A 23,289-nucleotide genomic window follows, 5' to 3' on the forward strand; every position below is an offset into this window, starting at 1 on the left:
TGTGTGCTGAGGTGCTGCTGGGCATGTGTATGGCGCTTCATCACATGGGGAAGCTGAGTATAGTAGGGTTTTATTCTGGTATTTCTGAAGCCAAAGTGTGAAGAACAGCTGAAGAGGCAGCGCTGTCAGATTGATTATTGTTGTTTGTGCTGGGCCTGGTTCTTTTGAAACCAGGAGAGGTTGTAGCAGCATCTTCCTTCATGGACCAGTGCTTTGGGGTAACTTGGAGCCCTTCTGGACTGTTGTGTCAGGAGATGGCACAAATCCTGCTGCCTCACTGCTTGTGGGAAGAACAATTTCATTACTTTTATGGCAGCAGAACATTAAATCACAAGGGAATTGCCTTTAATCTTTCATAATCTGTGATCTGTGGTGGGAGCCAAGAGAATGGTGGGAAGATGGGTTAGGTTGGACATCAGGAGAAGGCTCTTCACCCATAGGATGGTGGACCACTGAAACATCTCCCCAGGGGAGCGGTCACAGTGCCCACCATGGCAATGTTCCATCAGCATTTGGCCAACGCCCTCAGCCACACAGTGTGAACATTGAGGCTGTCCTGTGCAGGGTCAGAAGCTGGACTCAATGATTCTTGTGAGTCCTTTACAACTCGGGATGTTCTATGATTTCATCACAGTATCTGTCAAAGCACTGAACCATGCCAGCTCCACTGTTTTAGGTGCCCATGAAGGTTAGAGGAGCCCGGAGCTAAAGCCCTGCTGGCAGTGGTTCACCTGAACAAACACCTTTTGGTACAGCCAGTCTTGATGCATTTCTGGATCCCAAGGGTCCAATTCTTGATTGTCACGCAGACATTGCTGCTGTAGTGACAGATGAGAGAGCTGTCACTGCTTGGATGGATTCTGCATTGGAGAATCCCAGAGTTGTCTTCAGCTGCTGCTGTACTGCTCCTTGGCTCGTTAGAATGTGCTCTTTCATCCTGCTTTCATAAGGAAGTTCCTCATGGATTTGTATTTTGAGATGAGCACACAGGTGTTCAGTGGACTGCGTGTGCCACCATTCCATTTCCGTTCTTGTGCAGATGAACAGGGACCACAGCTGGTGTTTCAAGCAGTCAGAAATATTGGGACTAAGTGTGATTTATTCGGGCCTGTCCTATAGATTCAAAACTTGATGTCCCTAGGGCTCAGTATTGTGTGTAGTTGTGTTCAATAGCTTTATCTATGATCTGGATGTGGGGATTGAATGTACCCTTAGTAAGTTTGTGGATGTCATTAAGCTGTGTGGAAAGGTGGATCTGCTTGAGGGTAGGGAGGCTCTGCAGCGGGATTGGGACAGACCGGATCCATGGGTTGAGGCCAACAGGATGAGACTCAACCAGGCCAAGTGCCAGGTCCTGCACTTGGGACTCGACAACCCCATCAATGCTCCATGCTTGGGGAAGGGCGGCTGGAAAGCTGCCTGGCAGGGAAGGACCTGAGGGTGTTGGTCGACAGCAGCTGAATGTGAGCCAACAGTGGCCCAGGTGGCCAAGAAGGCAAATGGCATCTTGGCCTGTATCAGAAATAGCATGGCCAGCAGGAACAGGGAGGTGATTGTGTCCCTGTCGTAAGCATTGTTGTGGGTGTACCTCAAATATTGTGTTCAGTTTTGGGCGACTTGCTACAAGACAGTGAAGTCCCGGGATGTGTCCGGAGAAGGGAACGGAGCTGGGGAGGGGTCTGGAGCCCAGGGGTTGTGGGAGTGGCTGAGGGTCCTGGGGTTGTTTAGTCTGGAGAGGAGAAGGCTGAGGGGAGATCTCATTGCTGTCTGCAGATCCTGGAAAGGAGATCGTGGTGAGGTGGGTCCTGTTCTCTTCTCCCAAGTGACAGGTGATAGGACAAGAAGAAATGGCCTCAAGTTGCACCAGGGGAGGTTCAGGAAAAATTCCTTCACAGAAAGAATTCTTGGGCGCTGGCAGAGGCTGCCCAGGGAGGTGGTGGAGTCCCCGTCCCTGGAGGGGTTCAAAAGCTGGGCAGATGAGCTGCTCAGGGATGGTTCAGTGGTGTTCAGGTATGCTTGGACTCAATGATCTCAAAGGTCTTTTTCAACCAAACAATTCCATGATTCTTTGAAATGTACTTAGTGAAAACTTGGAATCATAGGGTAGTTAGGGTTGGAACGGACCTTAAAGATCATCTAGTTCCAACACCCCTGCCATCAGCAGGGACACCTCCAACTATATCAGGCTGCTCAAGGCCCCATACAACCTGGCCCTGAACACCTCCAGGGATGGGGCAGCCACGACTTCCCTTGGCAACCTGTTTCATTGTCTCACCGCTCTCATAGAGAACTTGTCAGGGTTAATTAACTAATGTGCTTCCTTTTAACTAAGTTTTTTTTTCTGAGAAAGGAAAAATATCAAGCTGTTTCCCAAACCTGAGAAACAGCACAGCATAGCTAAAACCTTGCTGAACTCTTGGTGTGCACTAAACATTATTTGGTCTGTAGGATGCGTCAGCATCCAAACTTTGTTTTTCTTCTTCCATCTCTAACTTGAATATTAATGAATTTGTTAATGTTGCAAGGTCTGCAGGAAATGGTTACACCAGGGACCCGGCTGCATTAAAGCACAGTGAGGGGGGTAATGAAACTTTTTGTCTTTACCACCATATTTTGACTTGTAAATCTGTTCCACATGCTTGGATACCGCAGGCTGATGCTCTGCCATGTCTGCCATCAGGTTCTATCTTTACAGACCCCTTGGTCTCATTTTATCTGTCTCATCTGAGAACCTTCATCACATTTCTTGGCCGATTCTAATGAGCTGAGAAGCAGCCATTTGAATATGCTCTTCAATTCCTCAGCATGATTTCCAGTGTGCTTGCTCTTTGCCACGGTTTCCTTGCTCCAGAGCATCGCTTCCATAGTCAGTAATGTCACTGCTGGAAACTGAGCCAGCTGTAAGCATGAATCTTTCACAGGACATTCATAAGCAACAGGAAATTGTTAGACTGGAGCAAAACCAATGCACTGGGAGCTTGCATTTGGGGTTGGAGCCCATCAAGAATCACCTGAAGGCTTTTAAGGTAACATGGCTTGGGCTAATTGTACCTGGGCTGGGTGCTTCTCTCCAGTTGGCCTGTTTGCCACACAGTCCCACTGGTGAGTGTTGTTCTCCAGAGAGTTTGTCCTCAAACAGCTTCTGGTAACAGAGTTGACTGGTAATGAATAGCTTGCAGTGCACTGTCACGCTTCGGTTTGGTACCGGCTCAGGAATCACACTGCAGTGCGTGTCAGAAGACCCTGCAGTCACCACATTCAGTCAGTTGTGCAGAAGTAGAGGCTGTGACAGCAGTCGGATTAAATTCCTGATGTCTGTTCGTTTTTTGTACTGGTTGAACATTTTCTGTCCCTGCTTGGAGTGTGGGCACAAGCTGTCTGAAGTGATTGAAGGTCTGCAGAGGTCTTTCTGGGCTCCGCACAAAGGTGATGCTGTGTGATTGCCTTTGGGGAAAAAAAAACAATAAAATAAGTCTTCCTCCTGCCTTAGACTGGTAGTAGGGAAGAGAAACCTATGTGCAAATGGGAAGAGAGCTGCTGTATTTAACTGCTGCTGTGCTAGTGACGAGTAGAATATCTCCACTTGGAAAGTTGGAATCACAGAACCATTAAGGTTGGAAATGGCCTCTCAGCTCCTCCAGTCCAACCATCAGCCCAACCCCACTGTGTTGACTGAAACCTGTCCCCAGGTGCCATGGCCAGACAGTTTTTGAACACCTCCAGGGATGGGGACTCCACCAAAAAACCCTGCACAACTTTCCATGCCAGTGGCTTGTGTCCTGGTTTAGATTTAAAGAAAAGATTCTACGCATGTGAGCACACACTCTTGGTAATCCAGTGTTATACCATCTTATGGAATCATGGAATGGTTTGGGTTGGAAGGGACCTCAAAGCCCACCCAATTTCACACCTTCCACTGCATCAGGTTGCTCCAAGCCCCATCCAGCCTGGCTTTGAACACCTCCAGGGATGGGGCAGCCACCACTTCTCAGGGCAACCTGCATCAGGGCCTCACCACTCTCATCAAGAATTTCTTCCTAATTTCCATTCTAGTTCTCTTTCCTTCCAATTTAAACCCATTCCCCCCTGTCCCATCACTTCATGCCTTTGTAAAACGTCCATCCTCAACTTCACTGGAGCCCCTTTCCCTACTAGAAGCTGCTCTAAGGTCTCCCTGCAGCCTTCTCTTTTCTAGGCTGAACAACCCCAACTCTCTCAGCCTGCCCTCAGGTGGGAGGTGTTCTAGTCCTTGCATCATCTCCATGGCCTCCTCTGAACCCGATCCAACAGTTCATGTACTTTTTATGTTGAGGACTCCAGAACTGGGTGTAGGGCTTCAGGTGGGGTGTCAGGAGAGCAAAGCAGAGGGAGAGAATCCCCTCCCTCCCCCTGTTGGTGATGATACTTTGAATGCAGCTGAGGATATGTTGGCTGCATTTTTGAAGGGGTTCATGTCTGTTTGCAACTTTCTTTGTGGAGTATAAACTCAGTGTTTTTAATTTGTGCTACCTCATAGCTGAGGAAGCAAAGCAGGTGTTCCAGTGGCTCCTCTGCTCATCAGCACCAGTGGCACCACACACTGATAATGGGGAATCGCTGCTTTTAAACTGGTCGCTCGGTCATCTGAAGTGTCCCAGTTTAAATATAGGCACAGAGAACTTTGTGTGGTGGCATTTTGAGGGAGAAGGGGAGGAAGGTGATATGCACAAAGCTCTTCTGTTGTGTTGGCCATGTGTAAAATGGAAAGCTGAAGATGAGTTTCCCAATCTGAATGGCAGAACTTGGTTAACTTCAGGAGGGCATCAGGAGAGTGTGACTTCTCCTCCACTTTACCTTGTGCTGTGATGTTACAACTTAAGAAAATGGGATGGGGTTTTCTATATTCATCCCTAAACTTAAGGTGGAGCAAGGGAGGGTTCGGCTTCATCTGCTGGTGGTTGTTGAAACTGCTAAATACTCTTTTCTCAGCAAACTGCTGGAGCCTGTTGTTGTCTGATGAGGCCTCTGTGTGTGTTCACAGCCCCTAGAGGTGGAGCAGCTGGGCAGGGTGGTGGAGCTGGACAGCGATATGGCAGACATCACCCAGGAACCTCCCCAGGAGTCCGTGGTGGAAGATGACATGGCAGAGGAGCCGGAGGCAGTGCCCGCTTCAACTCACATCGCATCGACCATGGGTATTAACCCTCACGTCCTACAGGTGAGTAGCTTCCAATTCCCCCTCTTGGAAGGAGAGGACTTGGGAAATGTATGACCTGGCTTCTCGGTTTGCTTCCCCAGGGGTATTTATATACAAAGTCCTGCACTTGGGATACAACCCTGTGCAGCGCTCCGGGCATGGAGCAGACAGTGTCATCAGCTAAGCTGACACCTTGCCAGGACTGCTCGGGACCAGCTTGTGAGAAAAAAAAGCAATAGGACGACTGGTCTGGATATGGGTTCAGTTGCTTTGTTTGGTGACAGGACAGTACTTGCAGCACTTGTGCCTTTAATTTGTAAGGAAAGAATAATGGAGTTAAGCTGAAAAAACAAGTGGAGGGAGCTAAGATCTGAGAAAACATGATTAGTTTAGGAGTTCCCACCCATCCTAACCAGTCCTGTGACACTGATTTATCTAGTAGCTTGTAAGAGTTTATCATCAGCTGACAAGCTTGCTTGCAGTTCTCAACTGTGTGCGTGAGTTTTTTGATTGTGTACAACACATCGAAGTTATCTTTGTTTGGTAAAGAGCCGATGAGATCACCTGGCTTCTGGTGGGAGAGTGGTTGAAAAGGTGCAGCTAGACTTATGTCCTCTTTCAGATTATGAAAGCTTCCTTGCTTGCTGATGAAGATGACTTGGATCTGATCCTGGATTGTTATCCTGGGAAGCAAGCTGTAAAAATGGATACTTACCAAGAGATCTGTTCTCCGAGGCTCCCCATTTCAAAATCGCAAGGGCAGAAAAGATATTCAGGTATTGTGAGAAACCACACACTGCTACAATAAAGAGCTTAATTCTAATATCAACAAGCAAAATCCTGTCACTGGCTGAAAACACAGCAGAAGTTGGGGGCCGGGGCGGGTTGGATTTGGCCACCCAGCCATGCTCACTCCCCTCCCTCACCTGGGCAGGGTGAGAAAGTCAAATGTAAAACGGCTTTAGATAAAAACAGGGAGGTTGTTTTACTTGTGACAGTGACTTTACTTCAATAAAACTCATTTATCACCACTTAAAATATGTTTGGGTAGTGAGAAACAAATGAAAACAGCACTTTCCCACCCAATTGACCGTTTGCCATGCTCAGCTTGCCTCCTTCATTCCTGACTCACGTACCTCCTCCCCACCCCGGCAGGAATGGGAGGTTGTGGTCAGTCCAAAGCAGTTCCTCTCCACCGCTCCTTTCTCACCCTTTTTCCCCCCTGCTCCAGTATGAACCCCCTCTCTAGGGCTGTTGTGGGGAACGCCTGCTCTGATGCTAGAGCGCCTCCTTCCCAGTCCATACCTGCTTTCCCATGGGATGCTTCTCTTCTGATGGTCTTAGTGTGACAGTATCTGTTTAATTGGTGACTGCTTTGGAAACGCACGCTTTAGGGTGCAACTGTGCATACCATTCTTGGTGTGAGATCATGTTCTCTAGTTTGGATGATGCGGATCAGGCTGTGCATGCTGGGTTAGTGACTCTCGGTACTGCCAGTAATCACACTTAGCCTTGCGTTGCTGTCACAAACCATGGCAGATGCTGTCACTGGCTGCTCAAGTGCTAAAGCGCATTCAAAACATCAGAAATGCACTGCTTGAAAAGACAGCACCCCATTCATCTAAAAGTTCTTCTTGCTTCTTGCCTGTAGTTGGTGGGCTGCTGCAATCCAAATTTGCCAACGTCATATTCCAGTCACCAAGTGCTGGTCCACAGGATACCAATGGACCAAGAACATTGAGCAGTCCCCCTGCTGCTGCCCCTTGGTCAGCAGCTTCTCCAATAGCATCTGCATTCTCGGTGCCGCCATCAGTCCCTGAGGTACAGATGAAAACAGTTGGTGTCCGTGGGCAGCAGGGGCTTGTACCCCTGGAAAAGTCCATCACCTACGGAAAAGGGAAGCTACTGATGGATATGGCACTCTTCATGGGACGCTCCTTCCGTGTTGGCTGGGGACCCAACTGGACCCTTGTCAATTGTGGAGATCAGTTGAGTGGATCAAGTGAAATGGAAGATGTTCAGTGTGAGTCCGTGGAATATGGATTCCTGCCAGCTCCCGTCGCTCCAAAATCGTGAGTAGTTCTGACATACTCTTCGTGTTGGAATTAACAGTGTGAGGTTCAAACATGCTGAGTGCCAGGTCCTGTACTTGGGACTCAACAACCCCATCAATGCTCCAGCCTTGGGGAAGAGCAGCTGGAAAGCTGCATGGCAGAGAAGGACCTGGGGGTGTTGGTTGACAGTGGCTGAATATGAGCCAGCAGTGGCCTAGGTGGCCAGGAAGGCAAATGGCATCTTGGCCTGTATCAGAAATAGCATGGCCAGCAGGAGCAAGCCAGTTATGGTCCCCCTGTCCTCAGCATTGCTGAGGCCACACCTTGAATCGTGGGTTCAGTTTTGGGTAATGATTCTGTTGTAAAGTGACATAAGGAATATTGGAAATAAATTGAAGTTAGAACTCGCCATTCAGCAGCCTTGCTGTGAACTATCGGGAGTCATAGAATCACAGAATGGTTTGAGCTGGAAGGGACCTCAAAGCCCATCTAGTTCCAACCCCCTGCTATGGGCAGGGACACCTCCCACTGGATCAGGTGGCTCCAAGTGCCATCCAACACTCGCCTTGAACACTTCCAGGGATGGGGCAGACATCACTGCTCTGGGCAACCTGGGCCAGGGTCTCGCCACCCTCTTCATAAAAAATTTCTTCCTAAGGTCCAATCTATATCTTTCCGATTTAAAGCCACCCCCCCTCATCCTATCACTCCAGGCCCTTGTAAAAAGTCCCTCCCCAGCTTCCCGGAGCCGCTTTCCATACTGGAAGCGGCTCTAAGGTCTGCCTGGAACGTTCTCTTCCCCAGACATCACCTGTGTGGCCTCCTCTGGACCTGTTCCAACAGTTCTGTATCCTTCTTATCTTAGAGATTCCAGAACTGGACACAGGAGTCCAGGTTGGGTCTCACCAGAGCAGAGCAGTGGAGGAGAATCCCCTCCCTTGCCCTGCTGGCCATGAGGCTTATTTGCCAAAGTCTGGGTTTGAACCCCAGACTATAACAAGGTGGTTCTTACTCAGCTGTTGACCTTGGGTCTTGTGTCTCACTGTCTTTATGTTAAAATTCAGATAAGCTGCGCAACGCAGCTGCTCTGTGATGGGTTGAGTTCCTTGCATGGAGAACAGTTCAGAACATTACTACCAGTTTCTATCTTCTTTCTTTCTCCAGACTGTCGGAATCCTCTTTCAAGGTTCATGTGGAGAAGCTGAGCTTAGAGCAACGGAAGGTGGACAGAGACAAACAGCTGTACCTCATCCCTCTGGAGATAAAGCTGAAACACAGCACTGTCCACGTGGATGAACGCTGTCCTCTTCTAGCACCCAATCCAGGAGTGTCTGCTATTCATGACTACGCTGACTGGATTAGGAAGGCTTCGGAGGACCCTGATGTGACAGAAAGTGAGTGTGGAATAATTCTTCTCACAGTGGTGATAGCAAATCTGGGAAATGATCCAGTTCGGATTAAGTTCAGGTTGAATAGGAGCAGTGAAATGTGAATAAAAGAGAAAAATTGACTGTTCCTCAGAGTTTTTTCTGAAAGCATAAATGTGGTTGACAGCCTTTGAGGAGCGAGCTGACTCCCTGCATTGGCTTGTAACAAATATCCTACGCAGTTATGCTTATTATAAATCCCGTACAAGTCCTCTCTCAATATTCTTCTGTGTGTTTTTGACTCCCAGTGATGGAAACCTCTGTCCCGACAGGTGTTGTGAAGCACTGGTGCTTGACATGGACTCTGTGTGAAGCGATCTGGGGGAACCTGAAAGAGTTGGAGGCCAGGTTGGAGGACCCCAGCGAATACATCATTACCCTGGAGCGCAGGAAAGCCTTTTCTCGCTGGCTGTCGGAGACTGCTGCCAGGCGAATTGAGGAGGAAGTCTCTCTGTCCCGACATGGTAATCATGTAGAAGCTGTGTTCAGCTGCCTCACAGGGAAGAGAATTGGCGAAGCTTGTAGGCTGGCCCAGCAGTCAGGTGAGATGCTTAAAACTTTTGATGCTTTTGGGTGGACAGAGAGAGGCATAAGCAAATTATGCAGAGGCAAAGAGAATTTAAGCTTTGAGAGCTGATAGTAACTGTCCTTTCTGCCTCTGGAGTTTTCCCTTATCAGACAGCGACTAAGGTGGAGGCCAGCTTGTCTGCTTGCTGCTTGAGAACCTGGTCACGTTTCTGCTGGCTTCATCAGCTCTTGTAGAGTAGGGAGGTAATGCTGCATTGCAGCAGGACTAGGGAAGTGGTTGTGGCACTGTTGAGGCTCCGTCTGGAATCCTGTGTTCAGTTCTGGGCACATCACTATGAGAAGGATTATGAGGGGCTGGATCGTGTCCAGAGAAGAGGGAATGGAGCTGGAGAAGGGTCTAGAGAACGGGTTGTGAGAGGAGGTGGCTGAAGGAACTGAGTTGGTTTAGCCTGGAGAAAAGGAGGCTGAGAGGTTACCTCATCACTGTCTACAACTGCCCAAAAGGAGATTGTACAGGGATGAGTGTTGGTCTCTTTCCCTCTCATCCCGTCACCTATCATCTGGGCAATCGCCTCAAGTTGTGCCAGGGTAGGTTGGAAAAAATTCCTTCACAGAAAGGGTACTCAGGCCCTGGCAGAGGCTGCCCAGGGAGGTGGTGGAATCTCTGTCCCTGGAGGGATTTAAAAGACGAGCAGATGAGGTGCTCAGGATGGTTTAGTAGTGGACAGGGACAGTTGGACTCGATCTCAAAGGTTTTTTCCAACCAAGTGATTCTATGATTGTATTTGAAACTACTTTTTTGTTTAGGATCTCCTTTTAATGGCTTTTAGTTACTGTTATTTTCAGTTGAGCTCCTGTTAAGCTACCTCAAGTTTATTTTAAAAACGTACATTTCCAGAGCCTAGTGACTTGGTCTTTTATGTTAGCTCAAATCTTAACGCTTTTCACCTCCTTTGGGGAGTCTGTCCTTCCCTTTCCTTTGCCTTCTTCTCTGCCCATGTACTACATCATAGTAGATGTTTATGGAGTGGCTTATTTGATAAGAAGTCACAGAATCCTGGACCTTAAAGCCCATTCAGTTCCACCCTCCAGCCATGGGCAGGGACACCTCCCACAAGATCAGGTTGCTCGAAGCCTTTTTGCAAAGGCATGGAGTGAGAGAATGAGGGGAGATGGCTATGAATTGGAGGGGGGAGGATTTAGACTAAACATTAGGAGGAAATTCTTTTTAAGGCACGGGTGGTTGAGGTGCTAAGGGGCATGGTTTAGTGTTTGATAGGAATGGTTGCACTCGATGATCCGGTGGGTCTCTTCCAACCTGGTTATTTTATGATTCTGTGATTCTACAATGAGGGTGTTGAGGCCCTGGCCTAGGTTGCACAGGGGAAGTGGTGGCTGCCCCATCCCTGAAGGTGTTCAAGGCCAGGTTGGAAGGGGCTTGGAGCCCCCTGATCCAGTGGGAGGTATCTCTGCCCATGGCAGGGGCGTTGTAATTAGGTGATCCTTAAGCTCCCTTCCAACTCAAACTATTCTATGATTGTATCTACTGTTCCAGGTGACCACAGGCTTGCCCTGCTCCTCTCCCAGCTGGCAGGCAGCCAGCCTATGCGGGACCTCCTCACCATGCAGCTGGTGGACTGGCATCGGCTGCAGGCAGACTGCTTCATCCAGGAGGAGAGGCTGCGCATCTTTGCCCTGCTTGCAGGAAAGCCTGTAAGTTCTGTTACTCGACTGTTTTGACATTGACATGGCTTCCCCTTCCTTGTGAGAAATGCTCACGAGTCAAATAGGTAAACCGAGGTATGCATCTTGTGAAGCTGTGTTAATTATTTATTAATTCACGATTGCAGTCATGGGAGCACCTCCTTCTAACAAGAAGAAAAGTGCTCAACCTTTGTCAGAAAACCCGCAATCCTTATACCATTTGTCTCAAAGGGTCATCATCCAGATGCCTCTGCCAATGGCAGGGGGGTTGTAACTAGATAATCTTTAAGGTCCTTTTCAGCCCTAACTATTCTATGTTTCTATGAAGTTAGACTCAACCTTGTGCTCTGTTTCTTTAGGTGTGGCAGTTATCAGAGAGAATAAGCATCAACGTGTGCTCACTGCTAGACTGGAAGCGTTGTGTTGCTGTTCATCTCTGGTACCTCCTTCCTCCGACAGCATCGATTTCCAAGGCACTTGCCATGTACGAGTCGGCATTTCAGGTGGGTCACTTGTGTCTGGTACAAAGAGATGCTGCATGGAGGATTCCATGAGCAGTCGAGTATCGCTGCAGAGGTGCACAATGTGGAATTGTGCAGGGTCATTGTTTCAGTTGCCACAGCATTGGATTCTTTCATCAGCTTTAATGATGAGTTCTTGCAGCACTTCAATCCTATAGGAGTGTTCCTTCCCCCACTGGAATGGGAATAACGCACTGGAGTTGAACCTCTTAGTAGTTCTAGGGGCTCGAAGCTTAGGGACTCGCTCTGTAGGATGTTCCGGGAGTGACTTATGTCCACTGATAATGAAGGGTACGGAAGCTGGTGAAGGGACTGGAGAACAAGTCTTATGAGGAGCAGTGGAGGGACCTGGGGTGGTTTCATCTGGAGAAAAGAAGACTGAGGGGAGACCTCATCACTGTCTACAACTGCCTGAAGGGAAGTTGTGGAGAGTAGAGTGCTAGTTTCTTCTCCCAAGTGACAGGTGATAAGGCAAGAGGGAATGGTCTCAAGTTGCACCAGCGGAGATTTAGGTTGGATATTATGGAAGATTCCTTCACAGAAAGGGTTCTTGGGCACTGGCAGAGGCTGCTCAGGGAGGTGGTGGAGTCTCCATCACTAGAGGGGTTTAAAAGACAGGCAGATGAGGTATTTAGGGATGGTTTAGTACTCGACAGGTACAGTTGGACTCTTATGACTTTTATCTCGAAGGTTGTTTCCAACATAAGCATTCTATGATTGAGTGTCTCCAGGTGTGTGGCAGCCAGGCAAAACTGGGAAGGTGCGTAATGGCCAGCAGCAGGAAGGCCACGTGAGCTGGGTAGCCAGGCAGTTTTCCCAGTGTGATGGTTAATACTCAGCTGCCTGGCTTCTGAAATAGTCTTTGAGCCATACGCTCGGTGTTTGTTCAGCATGCGTGGGAGTTGTCCTAGAGACAGCGCGTGGCTGTGTGTGTTATGCAAAGCCTTGTGTGTTGCTGTAGAGCTGTCAGCCTGTATAAAGACAAAGGGCTCTGCTGAAATAAGTGCTTAATCATTTAATGAGAGGTAGTTTTGCCCTTGATCCAAATGCCTAACGACAGCATGAGCACAGCAGCAATTCTGGTAACTTCTAATCAATGCGTGCTTAATGCCGCAGGAGTATTTGGTGTTACCTCCATACATGGTGTGAGTATCAAGTATTCATCGCTTCAAAATACCGAGCTTTAGCTTTATCATCAATTGAATGCTAGGTAGTGCTGCTGGGTTAGAATGTGGGGTGGTCTCACTGCAGCCTGACAGTGTGGAGGAAGAGTGGATACAGATTGTTTCCAGAGCTTCATGTGGGAGGGATAATAATGAAAAGAGCTGAATGTGGAATGCCCTTCCAAACTCGGATCTTCTGTTCCTACCAGCAGTGAAATGTCAGGAAGATTTTGGTGAATCTTGCTGGATAGAGGGTATGAAAGACAATAATTCGGCAGCTCAGCACCCTGTAAAACAATTCTTGTTGGCTCAGTGTGTTCGGTGCTACTCACAATCCAGGGATGCACTATCTTCATTCAGCCAAGTCATGTGGGCTTCCAGGTATAAAACCATCCAAGAATACAGAGAACTGCTCATGCCTCCACACAGTGGCTTTTAGGAGCTGTGTGATATAAAGAGCTCAGGGGGATGTGAACAGGCTGGATCCATGGGATGAGACCAACGGGATGAGGTTCCACCACTCCAAGTGCTGAGTCCTGCGCTGCGGATGCAGCAACCCCATGCAGTGCTACGTGGTTTAGGAAGAGCAGCTGGAAAGCTGCCTGGCAGAGAAGGGACCTGTGCATGTTGGTTGACATGAGCTAGCAGTGGCCTGGGTGGCCAAGAACGCCGTTGGCATCTTGGCCTGTATCAGAAAGAGCGTGGCCAGCAGGACCAGGGAAGCGATTGTCCCCCTGCACTTAGCGGTGGTGAGGCCACACCTTGAATCCTGGGTTCAGTTTTGGGCTTCTCACAACAAGAAAGACCTTGAGGGACTGGAGTGTGCCTGGAGAAGGTAATGAAGCTGTTGAAGGGCCTGGAGAACAAGCATTACGAGATGCAGCTGACTGACCTGGGGTTGTTTAGCCTGGACAAAAGGAGGCTGAGGGGAGACCTCATCACTGTCTGCAGTGAGGTTGTAGAGAGCTGGGTGTTGGTCTCTACTCCCAAGTAACAGACAATAGGAAAAGGGGAAATGTCCTCAAGCTGCGCCAGGGCAGGTTCAGATTGGACATTAGGAAAAAATTCTTCATGGAAAGGGTTCTCAGGCCCTGGCAGAGGCCGCCCAGGGAGATGTTGGAGTGCCCGACCCTGGAGGGATTTGAAAGCTAGGTAGATGAGGTGCTCAGGGGTGGTTTAGTGGTGGACAGGTATGGTTGGATTCAATCTCAAAGGCTTTTTTCCAACCTAGTGATTCTATTATTCTATGAAAGTAGTCCTGCTAAAACATTTTGTGTTTAGGTTTTTCCTTCTTTAGCTTCGTGAGAGTATCTGGATGCTGTGTAAGTTGGAACTGCAGGTGCACCTTCTCAGAAAGCTCAGTCGTGAGCCTGCTGAGCTGTGTGGAATTAGGAATGCAGCTTTGTTCTGAGTGCTATCATTAAACTTACTGTTGAAACTGTTTCTTTAGAACACATCAGAGAGTGAAAAATACGCCTGCTGCCCCCTGCCTCCTTACCTGGAAGATTCTGGTTGTGTAATTGAAGACGACAACAAAGCAGGAAGACCTCTGAGAGATGTCTGCTTCCATTTGTTAAAGCTGTACAGTGACAGGTAAATGGGTAAATCATTAAACTTGGTCCATCAGTGACTTCTTGAATTCCCAACCCAGGGGATGAAATCAGCTTCAGTGCTTACTGAATTGGTTATAGCAGTCAACCTGCCCAAGCATGTATGCTCTTACAGCATATGAAGAGACTCCAGCTGCTGCTGATGGTATAGATGATGAAACTTGAGCTTTGGAGCATGATCGCAGTTTCTTTCCTGTGTTAGAGTACTGCATTCCTCTGAATCTCACTTCACTCTGGCTGCCCTTGAGACTGAAGCCTACAGGAAGAGCACACAGAAAAGGAAAAAGTTGGGGAAAGGTTTAGAGCACAGACCCTTGGAGAGCAGCTAAGGGAGCTGGGATGGTTTAGTCTGGAGAAGAGGAGGCTGAGGGGAGACCTCCTCACTGTCTAAAACTGCCTTAAAAGAGGTTGTAGACAGGTGGGTGCTGGTCTCTTCTCACTGGTAGCCAGTGGTTAGGACAAGGTAGAACGCACCAGGGGAGATTTAGGTCAGATATTGGGAGGAATTTCTTTACTGAAAGGCTGTCAAGTACTGGCAGAGGCTGTCCAGGGAGGTGGTTGAGCCACCATTTCTGGAGGTGCTTAAAAGATGAGTAGATGTTGTACTTGGGGAACGTAGTCTGGTGGTGGACTTAGCAGGGCTGGCTCGATGGTTGAACTCAATGATCTTAAAGGTCTTTTCCAAGCAACCCCATGCTGTGAAAAGGCTGTGACAGCCTTGATGCAGATGGAGGAGCAAAGGATTTTAACTGTCACTCCAGTCTTTTTTTTTTCTGGTTGTGTTTTTATATAAAAAAACCCAGCCCAAAACACTGACATAAACCACAAATATGGAATAATTTGAGGTGGATGAAGGGAAAGAATTAAATAGCACCAATTTCTGAATTCATGTGGACACAATTAGCTGTTTACATTACAAGTATATTTCCCTGCAGGCACTATGATCTCGACCAGCTCCTCGATCCTAGGAGCGTGACATCTGACCCTCTGGACTATCGCCTCAGCTGGCATCTGTGGGAAGTGCTCCGAGCCCTGAATTACACCCATCTCTTCAAGCAGAGCCAGGGGGTGCTGAATGCCAGCTTCGCTGCCCAGCTTGAAAGTGAAGGGCTTTGGGAATGGGCTGTCTTTATTCTACTGCATGAGCCTGATGCACAGTGAGTGAAAGGATTTAGTTCTTTTTTAGGTTCTTTCCCTTGAAAATGACATGTTTGTTAGACCTGCTGCGTGGTTATCATATCTTATCTCATGTCAAACTGGAACTGCACAGCCACTTTTAAAAGCTGTACTTGGATGACAGTGGCGTGAAGAATTTTACTTGGTTAAATGTCTTGTTAGATGATAAGTAGCATTGTGTTATAATGGCTAACTTCTGAATGATGCTGGAAAAGCAGGTCCTTGTTTTGATATCTTATGGTTGTGCACCTTGTCTCCAACTTGGCACGCTTACTGCGTTTCAGAACTGCACTGCCTGATAAAAAGGATCTAAAGTGGCCACGAAGTTGGTGAAGGGTTTAGAGTGAAATTGTGCGAGGAGCAGAGATCATCTCACCACAAAGATGGTCTGAGGGCTGGAGCACCTCTGCTGAGAGAGTTAGGGCTGTTCAGCCTGGAGATGAAGAGGCAAGAGGAAGCTCTGGGGGTCTTCGAGCAGCTTCCAGTAAGGAAAGGGGCCCCAGGAAAGCTGAGGAGTGACTTTCTAAAAGGGCATGGAGTGATAGGATGAGGGGGAATGGCTTTCGAATGTAAGGGGAAAGATTTAGGTTGGACATTAGGAAGAAATCCTTGATGATGAGGGTGGTGAGGCCTTGACCCAGGTTGCCCAGAGAAGTGGTGGCTGCCCCATTCCTGGTGGTGTTCAAGGCCAGGTTGGAGGGGGTTTGGAGTCCTCTGATCCAGTGGGAGATGTCTCTGCCCATGGCAGGGGGTTGGAACTGGATGGGCTTTGAGGTCCCTTCCAACCCAGACCAAGCCATGATTTTATCTCCTAGTTTCAGACCATTTTTTGTCAACCCATTTTTTGTGGAGAGGTGTCTTTTGCTGTTAATGTTTACAGCTACCATTAACAAATTGTAGTAGATCCTTTTTTTTCCAATCAATAACTTAAAAAATAGCCTGTATGTGACTTTTAGGGGGTTGGATCAGAGTTCAGTGCTAAGCAAAGTACTAGTGATGACTTAGTTGCTAGCCCGTACTGTTGTGTCTCCCTCATCCCTGGAGGTTCTTAAGGCCAGGTTGGATGGGGCCTTGGGTCACCTGATATCACAGAATGACTAGGTGGAAAAGACCCATAGGATCATTGAGTCCAACCATTCCTATCAATCACTAAACTATGTCCCTCAGCACCTCATCCACCCATCTTTTAAACACCTCCAGGGATGGGGACTCAACCACCTCCCTGGGCAGCCTGTTCCAGTGCCCAGTGACTCTTTCAGTGAAAAATTTTTTCCTGATGTCCAGCCTGAACCTCCCCTGGTGCCGCTTGAGGCCGTTCCGTCTTGCCCTCTCCTTTCAGGTAGAGCAATAAGGTCTCCCCTCAGCCTCCTCTTCTCAAGGCTAAACAACCCCAGCTCCCTCAGCCATTCTTCTGACGGCGTGGTAGGAAGGATTGCTCACTGGAGTTGGAGTAACACTTTTTCCTCTCTCCCCCAGCATACGGGAGAAGGCGGTGCATGAACTCTTGAGCCGGCATTGCGTTCTCTCAGAGACACCAGAGTCTTGGGCCAAGGAGACTTTCCTGACCCAGCGACTCTGTGTCCCACCAGAGTGGATTCATGAAGCAAAGGCAGTTCGAGCGAGGATGGAGGGTGACAAGCATAAAGAAGCCCTCTTCTTGTTCAAGGCTGGGCACTGGAACCAGTGTCACAAGCTGGTTGTCAGGCACTTGGCCTCAGGTGAGTCTGCTCTCCTGGTTTTCTTTGTGTGCTGTTCCAAGAGGGAATGAAATACAACAGGAACAAGGGTCATCGGGTGTTCAGTGATAGGAGGGGGTAGGGCTGTGTTTCTGGCAACAGGATTAGAGACCGGATGGCTGTTTCAGAACAGCTCTCGCTTGGTACCTGGCATGATAATTACTCACTGCAGACACATGAGAAAGGGCAATGCTTAACCTTCTGCACATCCACCTTCCTGTGCCAGAGGGGAGCCTTGGGGAACAAGGGCAGCATTCCTGGAGCTCCTACTCTAGGAAGCGAGATGGCCTTGAATTTGCCTTTTGTAGGTCATGAATCATGTAAGCATTTCTGCCCATGGCTGATGGCATCAGCTGCCTGAAAGTGCAGTCCATTAGTTGCTTTTTCTTTAACAATGTGTTCCTCAGCTCAAAGAAACCCTGGTGCTCTGTTTCGTACACTTTTGTTTCTTTAGACGCTATTATTAATGAAAACTACAAGTACCTAAAAGGATTCCTGGAAGATCTTGCCTCTCCGGAGCGTAGTGCACTCATCCAGGACTGGGAGACGGCAGGGCTGGTCTACCTGGATTACATACGTGTTATTGAGATGCTTGACAGGATTCAGCAGGTAAGGAACTAAAACAGTGGTGTGGGTTTTTTTGTTTCCCTACAGTTTTTAAGCTGTTTGGTGGTGATTGGAGTGTTTCCCTTTGACAGACACTGGCACGGGAAATGTGGTGCATCTCTGAAATAGATTTAGTAGATGCTGTTGAAGTGTGTTGCAGACTTTTACTCTTGACAAGCTGCTCTGTGTAGTGTGGCAGTGAGATGAGCAGAAGAGGGAACAAAATTAGTGGTTAGCTGCTGAGTGGGGAATCTGCAAATCAGTCTAAATGAGCCAGAATTGTGTGCTCACAGCCCAGAAACCAACTGTGTCCTGAGCTGTGGCATCACCAGCAGGGCGAGGGAGGGGATTCTACCCATGTGCGCCACTCTGGTGAGACTCCATCTGGAGCGTCCAGTTTTGGAGTCCCCAGCATAAGAAGGACATAGAGCTGTTGGAACGAGCCCAGAGGAAGCCATGGAAATGATTTGAGGACTGGAGCACCTCCCATCTGAGCACAGGCTGGGAGGGTTGGAGTTGTTCAGCCTGGAGAAGTCTCTCGGGAGACCTTAGAGCAGCTTCCAGTATGGAAAGGGGCTGCAGGAAAGCTGAGGAGGGACTTTTTACAAGGGCATGGAGTGATAGGACAAGGGTGAACAGCTTTAAATTCGAAGGGGGGAGATGTAGATTGGACATTAGGAAGAAATTCTTGATGAGGGTGGTGAGGCCCTGGCCCAGTGTGCCCCGAGAAGTGGTGGCTGCCCCATCCCTGAAAGTGTTCAAGGCCAGGTTGTATGGGGCTTGGAGCAACCTGATCCATTGGGAAGTGTCCCTGCCCATGGAAGGGGTTGGAACTCGACGGGCTTTGAGGTCCCTTCCAACCCAAACCTGATTCTGTGATTCTAATTTGGTTCCAGACTTCCCATTTCCCCACTTCAGGTGTTAACTTCGAACAGTTTTAGCGTAGATTGTCCTCTGTTGGGTTGATTTTGGCTTGGTGAACCCAAGCAGTCCATGAGCGACTCTGCTGTAAAGCTTTGTCTCACTCGGAGGCTGACTCTTGTTTGCTTTCAGCTGGATTGTTCCACCTATGAGCTGGAGCGGTTACACACCAAAGTGACGTCGCTGTGCAACAGGATAGAGCAGATCCAGTGCCACAGCGCAAAGGACCGCCTGGCTCAGTCAGGTATGACGATGTGGGTACCTGGCAGCCCACTGGGAAAGCCAGATTTATGACCTGGCCCAGTTGGTTCGGACTGTCTGTGAGGCTGCTGGCATGTCTGCGCTTTTGTTCCTGCTGTGGTTGGTAAGGGGAGCCGTCTGTTTTCCAGGAGCTTCTGAACCAGCAGCTGGTGGTCCTCATTCAGGCAGCTTTTGTTTGGTTGGTGTGGTATCCAGTGTCTGGTCTCGTCCAGCTCTCTTGCTAAGCAGTCTTGTCCATACCAAGTTTTACAGTGCTAAATAAAGCAGGAGCAATTTTGCAGGAAACAATCTGATCTAAGAAATAAGGCCAAACTCTGGTTGCACTCACAGGAATTCTGTGTGGACAGAGGGGATGCACTGCTGGAGCTGAGAAAGGGCCAGGTCACACACAGCAGGGGCACCATCCCCACTGAATGCAGTTGCTCTGGAATTCTCTATGGAACTGCTGTTCAAGTTCCACAGGGTTAGCTTATAAATGCCGACATGGCAGTTCCAGCTCCAGAGCGTGGTATGGGCATGCAGAAACACTTCTCTTTTTCTTTGCTTTCCAGATATGGCCAAGCGCATTGCGAACCTGCTGCGAGTGGTCCTCAGCCTGCAGCATGCCCCGGAGCACATCTCTGACTCCGTGCCAGACCTGCAGCGTGTTCCTCTCCGCCTCCTTGCTCCCCACATCGGGCGGCTGCCAATGCCAGAGGACTATGCCTTGGAGGAGCTCCGCAGCCTTACCCAGTCCTACCTACAGGAGCTGACGGTGGTGACTCATTGAGGAAGGATCCCTTCCATGAATGGGCAGCTTTCACAGTTTGTAAACCCTTACCTTTGTTCTGAGGGTGAGCAACCTCTCCAGCCATGCAGGTTTTTCCATAGAGGTGTAAAACAGCGATAGTATGTGGGCCAACACAGGAGTAACCTGGAAGAGCATTGAGACTGGTTGGACCTTGCTGGCTGGCACCCTCAACCACACAACGTTTTCCTAGCATCAATAAAGAGCCTCTTGCCAAACCTGTCTGCAGATAAGGTTGTACCTGTGCAGGGGAGCGTGGTGTGGGCTTCACTCCTGGCAGATCCTTTCCACCCCTTTTGGTGCAGCACAGAGGATGGTGGAGCAACTTCTGGGACAGTTTTCCATGAGCAGACTCCTGCTTTGGTGGGAACCGAGTAACCTTTGGCACTTGAACCAACCGTGGACACGCTTCAGCTGGGGCTTTATGTGAAAAGCTTGCTCTATGGGTAGGGGAGGGAGAAGAAACTTGAGGTTCAGAAGTGTCTTTTTTGTGTATTCTCTTGTTAATTTTGAGACCTGCGAGCGTGTTGTTTCTCTCATTTCCCCACCCTCTATCTCCAAAGGCAAAGCAAGCTGCTTCCCTGGCTGGGGAGGTGACGCCTCTGTGTGCGCGTTGTGGCAAGCTCTGCTGCACAGGCCTCCAAGGATGGATGTCTCCTAGGGTCCCACACAGTAAAATATGGGCGCTTGTCCTGGGAGTTGCTGTGCTCTAGGACTCCAGGCTTCTGATAGGAGAGGGCAAATTCTGCCTCAAAATCCAGACTGCCAAGAGGTCGAGTGGAGCAGCCAGACTGCCCAGGTGCTTGGGACTGCCTCTCCGCCGCTGCGGAGGCAAGGGCACGCACAGTTGCGTGTGCAAGTGCCTGGCTGCTTGGGACCCCCCCCTCGGCCAGCACCCATGTTTGCTGTGTAGCTGGGCTGCGTTGACCACCTAGGGTGCAAATATCCCACATGTGAACAACTGACCGTATCAATGTGCTCTGGTGTGTTCAGTCCTTGCTCTGCTGTGTTCAGAAACCGGCTATTTTTGGAAGAAGAAAAAAGCTGTCTGTTGGTCTGCTCTGACTTCAGGGCTGCTGCAGTGGCACCTCTGCTGCAGCTGCAATGGTCACGGCTCTCAGCCTGCCTGGTGCCACTTTGTGTTGGCTCGTTGAAGGTCTTTATGCATGAGGATTATGTAAAGGTTTTTATTAAAAAAGTTATAAATAAATGATCTAGATTATTTTCCTGTCTTTTTGAAAACGAGAAATAAAATGTTTATAGTATTCCCACAGTTTCCTTTGCTTTTTAAGTAAGGTTTCAGTTCTGTAGACATGTGTCCCTTGTCCAGCCTGACTTGAGCATGCAGGGATGGTGCTGGGAAACCTGGAGTCTCCCTGGAGCTGGACCCGCTGACAGATGTGAAGAGCGGCAGGGGAGGTGTTTGCAGGTACATCCACCCTGGCAGACTCGGGAAAAGGGGGCTCTGTGTGGTGTGGGAATGGTGTCTTGAGCACAAAGGACATGGAAAAGGTTCTGAGTGTTGTCTTCATCTTGGTCTTTACGTGTAAGAGTGGCACTTGGCAGCCTCGGGTCCCTGAGGCAAAATGCCAGAGCTAGAAAGAGATTGAGATGACGTGAAGGAGCACTAGGATAAACTGGGCATCCCATGGCTCTGGTACTGGGCACCTGGGCTGCAAGTTCATGATCATCAGGGGAAGGCTTCTTCAGAGACTTTGGAGGAGGCAACCCCAGTTGAAATAAAGTAAGTTGCCCCTGTCTTCAAGAAGGAGAAGGTGGGGAGCTGTAGATAAGCGAACACCCCCTTGGCCCTTGCAGGGGTGACAGAATGTGTCCTCCTGGGAACTATTTGCAAGGATGTGCAGGAGATGGGGTGGATGAGGCTGTGTGGCCTGTGATGGTCCTGAAGGGTGAATGTCTGGTCTTGGGGGATTTCTGGAAGTGCATGTGGGACAGGCCAGGACACAGCTTCATGGTATTTGGGAGTGCTTTTCCGTGCAACACAGATTTGTTCAGGTTGAAACCCGTGTATGTGTGCATCTATGGTCAAAAAGGGGTGAAATAAATGACAAACACCCTTTTGCTGTGCACAAATTGAGGCCTCTGCTCCCCAGGGTGGGGTGATGCTGGGTTTCCAGAGACAGGGCTTGGGGGAACCTGCCCCCCAGTACCGTACCAGCTCTGGGTCACAAGAAGCTGTAAAAGCAGCATCAATTTGCGTCTTGTCACACACTCAGGGTGGCTGTCCTGCTCTGCTGGCATTGCTGTATGTTAAATGTGACACCACGCTGTGCAGGGAGCCAGGTCACCCTGGCTTCACCTCCTTCCATTACCATAATTGCAGCTCTGCAACCCCAGCTGCTGCCCTGGGCAGAGGAGCAGCACGGCTGGGGGTGAAGGCCTGGGATGAATAATTCACTGCCTGGAAACAGAATCCTTAGCCTTAAAACCGGTTAGTGCCCTGCTTGACATCTGCTGCTGGGGATCTTCTTGGGAAAGGTGCCAGGGAAGCACTTGGGAGCAGTCAGTGGCCGGCTACAGGGTGGGAGCTGGGGAGATGCTTCCACACCCCAGCAGCAGAGACCTCTCTGCCGCTGCTGCTTTGTCTCCTGGGTCATTTCTCTTAACCTCCCTGGACTTTGTTCTGGACAAGCAGGAATAATCTTCCTATTCCTTTTCCTTGCTCTTTTACAGAGAAGCAGAGGGGTAATGTCCCTCGCTGTGCACCGCAGTCCCTCCACTCTGGTGTCCACAGTGTCCACCCTCAGCTCTTCCCACTGTCATGGCCCAGGTGGGGTTCAGCCCCACACTTGTCTGGGACTCAGCTGTGAGTGAGAAGGCATCTCCATTTCAGCCCCAGTGTTGTCTTTTCCAGATCCCTGTGGGGTGGGATTGTGCAGAGCGACCTCCCTCCCTGCAGGCCCCCAGGCCAGAGGTGACTGGGGAGGGCAGCTTCCAACCCCTGAAGTTGCAGGCCAGGAGCAAAGCCACAGGCAGGATCACACAGAGCCAAACACTGTGAGGGGCAACCTTGTCCCTGCCTGCTCTGGTCCTCCCCATGGTCCTTGTCACCACAGTCCTGGCCCCAAGCTGCCTGGAGAATGGGCTTTGGCCAGGAGAGTCTTGTGATCTTAAATGGAGGGGGCAAGATTTAGATTAGACATTAGGAAGTAATTCTTCACCATGAGGGTGGTAAAGCACTAGCCCAGGTTGCCTAGGGCAGTAGTGGTTGCCCCCTCCCTGGAGGTGTTCCGTGCCAGGCTGGATGGGGCTTGGAGTCCCTTGATCCAGGGGGAGGTGTCCCTGCTTATGGTAGAGGGTGGAACTGGATGGGTTGAGGTCCCTTCCAATCCAAACCGTTCTATCATTCGTGTTCTTCAGGGTGTGCATGGCTGCTGGCACAGCCCTCTCTGGGCTTGGGCGGCATGTGGCTGCCAGCAGTGACTCAGCTGCACTCAACCCCCCAGGTCCCGTCCCCCTACCAGGTCCGAGACCCTCTAGGGCTGCTCCCCACCACAGTGCTCACTGCTCCGAAACTGATGCTCCCGGGAGGCTGTCCCGTCCCATCCCATCCCTGACGTCATCCCAGCACTTGCAGGTGGCTCAGCCGCTCTCCGTG

The 23,289-nt window shown here is 49.6% G+C and overlaps 1 protein-coding gene across 1 annotated transcript in view; it reads left to right on the forward strand.

The window, feature by feature from the left end:
• NUP98 (nucleoporin 98 and 96 precursor) overlaps positions 1–20,935 on the forward strand; it is a 43,907-nt gene extending 22,972 nt beyond the window's left edge. The window contains exons 21-33 of the mRNA XM_069881674.1: positions 5,021–5,197; positions 5,799–5,952; positions 6,828–7,248; positions 8,395–8,624; positions 8,930–9,199; positions 10,741–10,898; positions 11,249–11,392; positions 14,024–14,166; positions 15,119–15,340; positions 16,836–17,077; positions 17,550–17,704; positions 18,755–18,866; positions 19,435–20,935. Of these exons, the coding sequence (XP_069737775.1) occupies positions 5,021–5,197; positions 5,799–5,952; positions 6,828–7,248; positions 8,395–8,624; positions 8,930–9,199; positions 10,741–10,898; positions 11,249–11,392; positions 14,024–14,166; positions 15,119–15,340; positions 16,836–17,077; positions 17,550–17,704; positions 18,755–18,866; positions 19,435–19,652 (2,646 nt within the window). The 3' untranslated portion in view covers positions 19,653–20,935. The remainder of the gene's footprint in view (positions 1–5,020; positions 5,198–5,798; positions 5,953–6,827; positions 7,249–8,394; positions 8,625–8,929; positions 9,200–10,740; positions 10,899–11,248; positions 11,393–14,023; positions 14,167–15,118; positions 15,341–16,835; positions 17,078–17,549; positions 17,705–18,754; positions 18,867–19,434) is intronic.
• The last annotated feature ends 2,354 nt before the right edge of the window (positions 20,936–23,289 follow it).

The sequence above is a fragment of the Phaenicophaeus curvirostris genome, unplaced genomic scaffold, assembly GCF_032191515.1.
Source record: "Phaenicophaeus curvirostris isolate KB17595 unplaced genomic scaffold, BPBGC_Pcur_1.0 scaffold_59, whole genome shotgun sequence".
In the NCBI taxonomy this organism is placed as follows: Eukaryota; Metazoa; Chordata; class Aves; order Cuculiformes; family Cuculidae; genus Phaenicophaeus; species Phaenicophaeus curvirostris.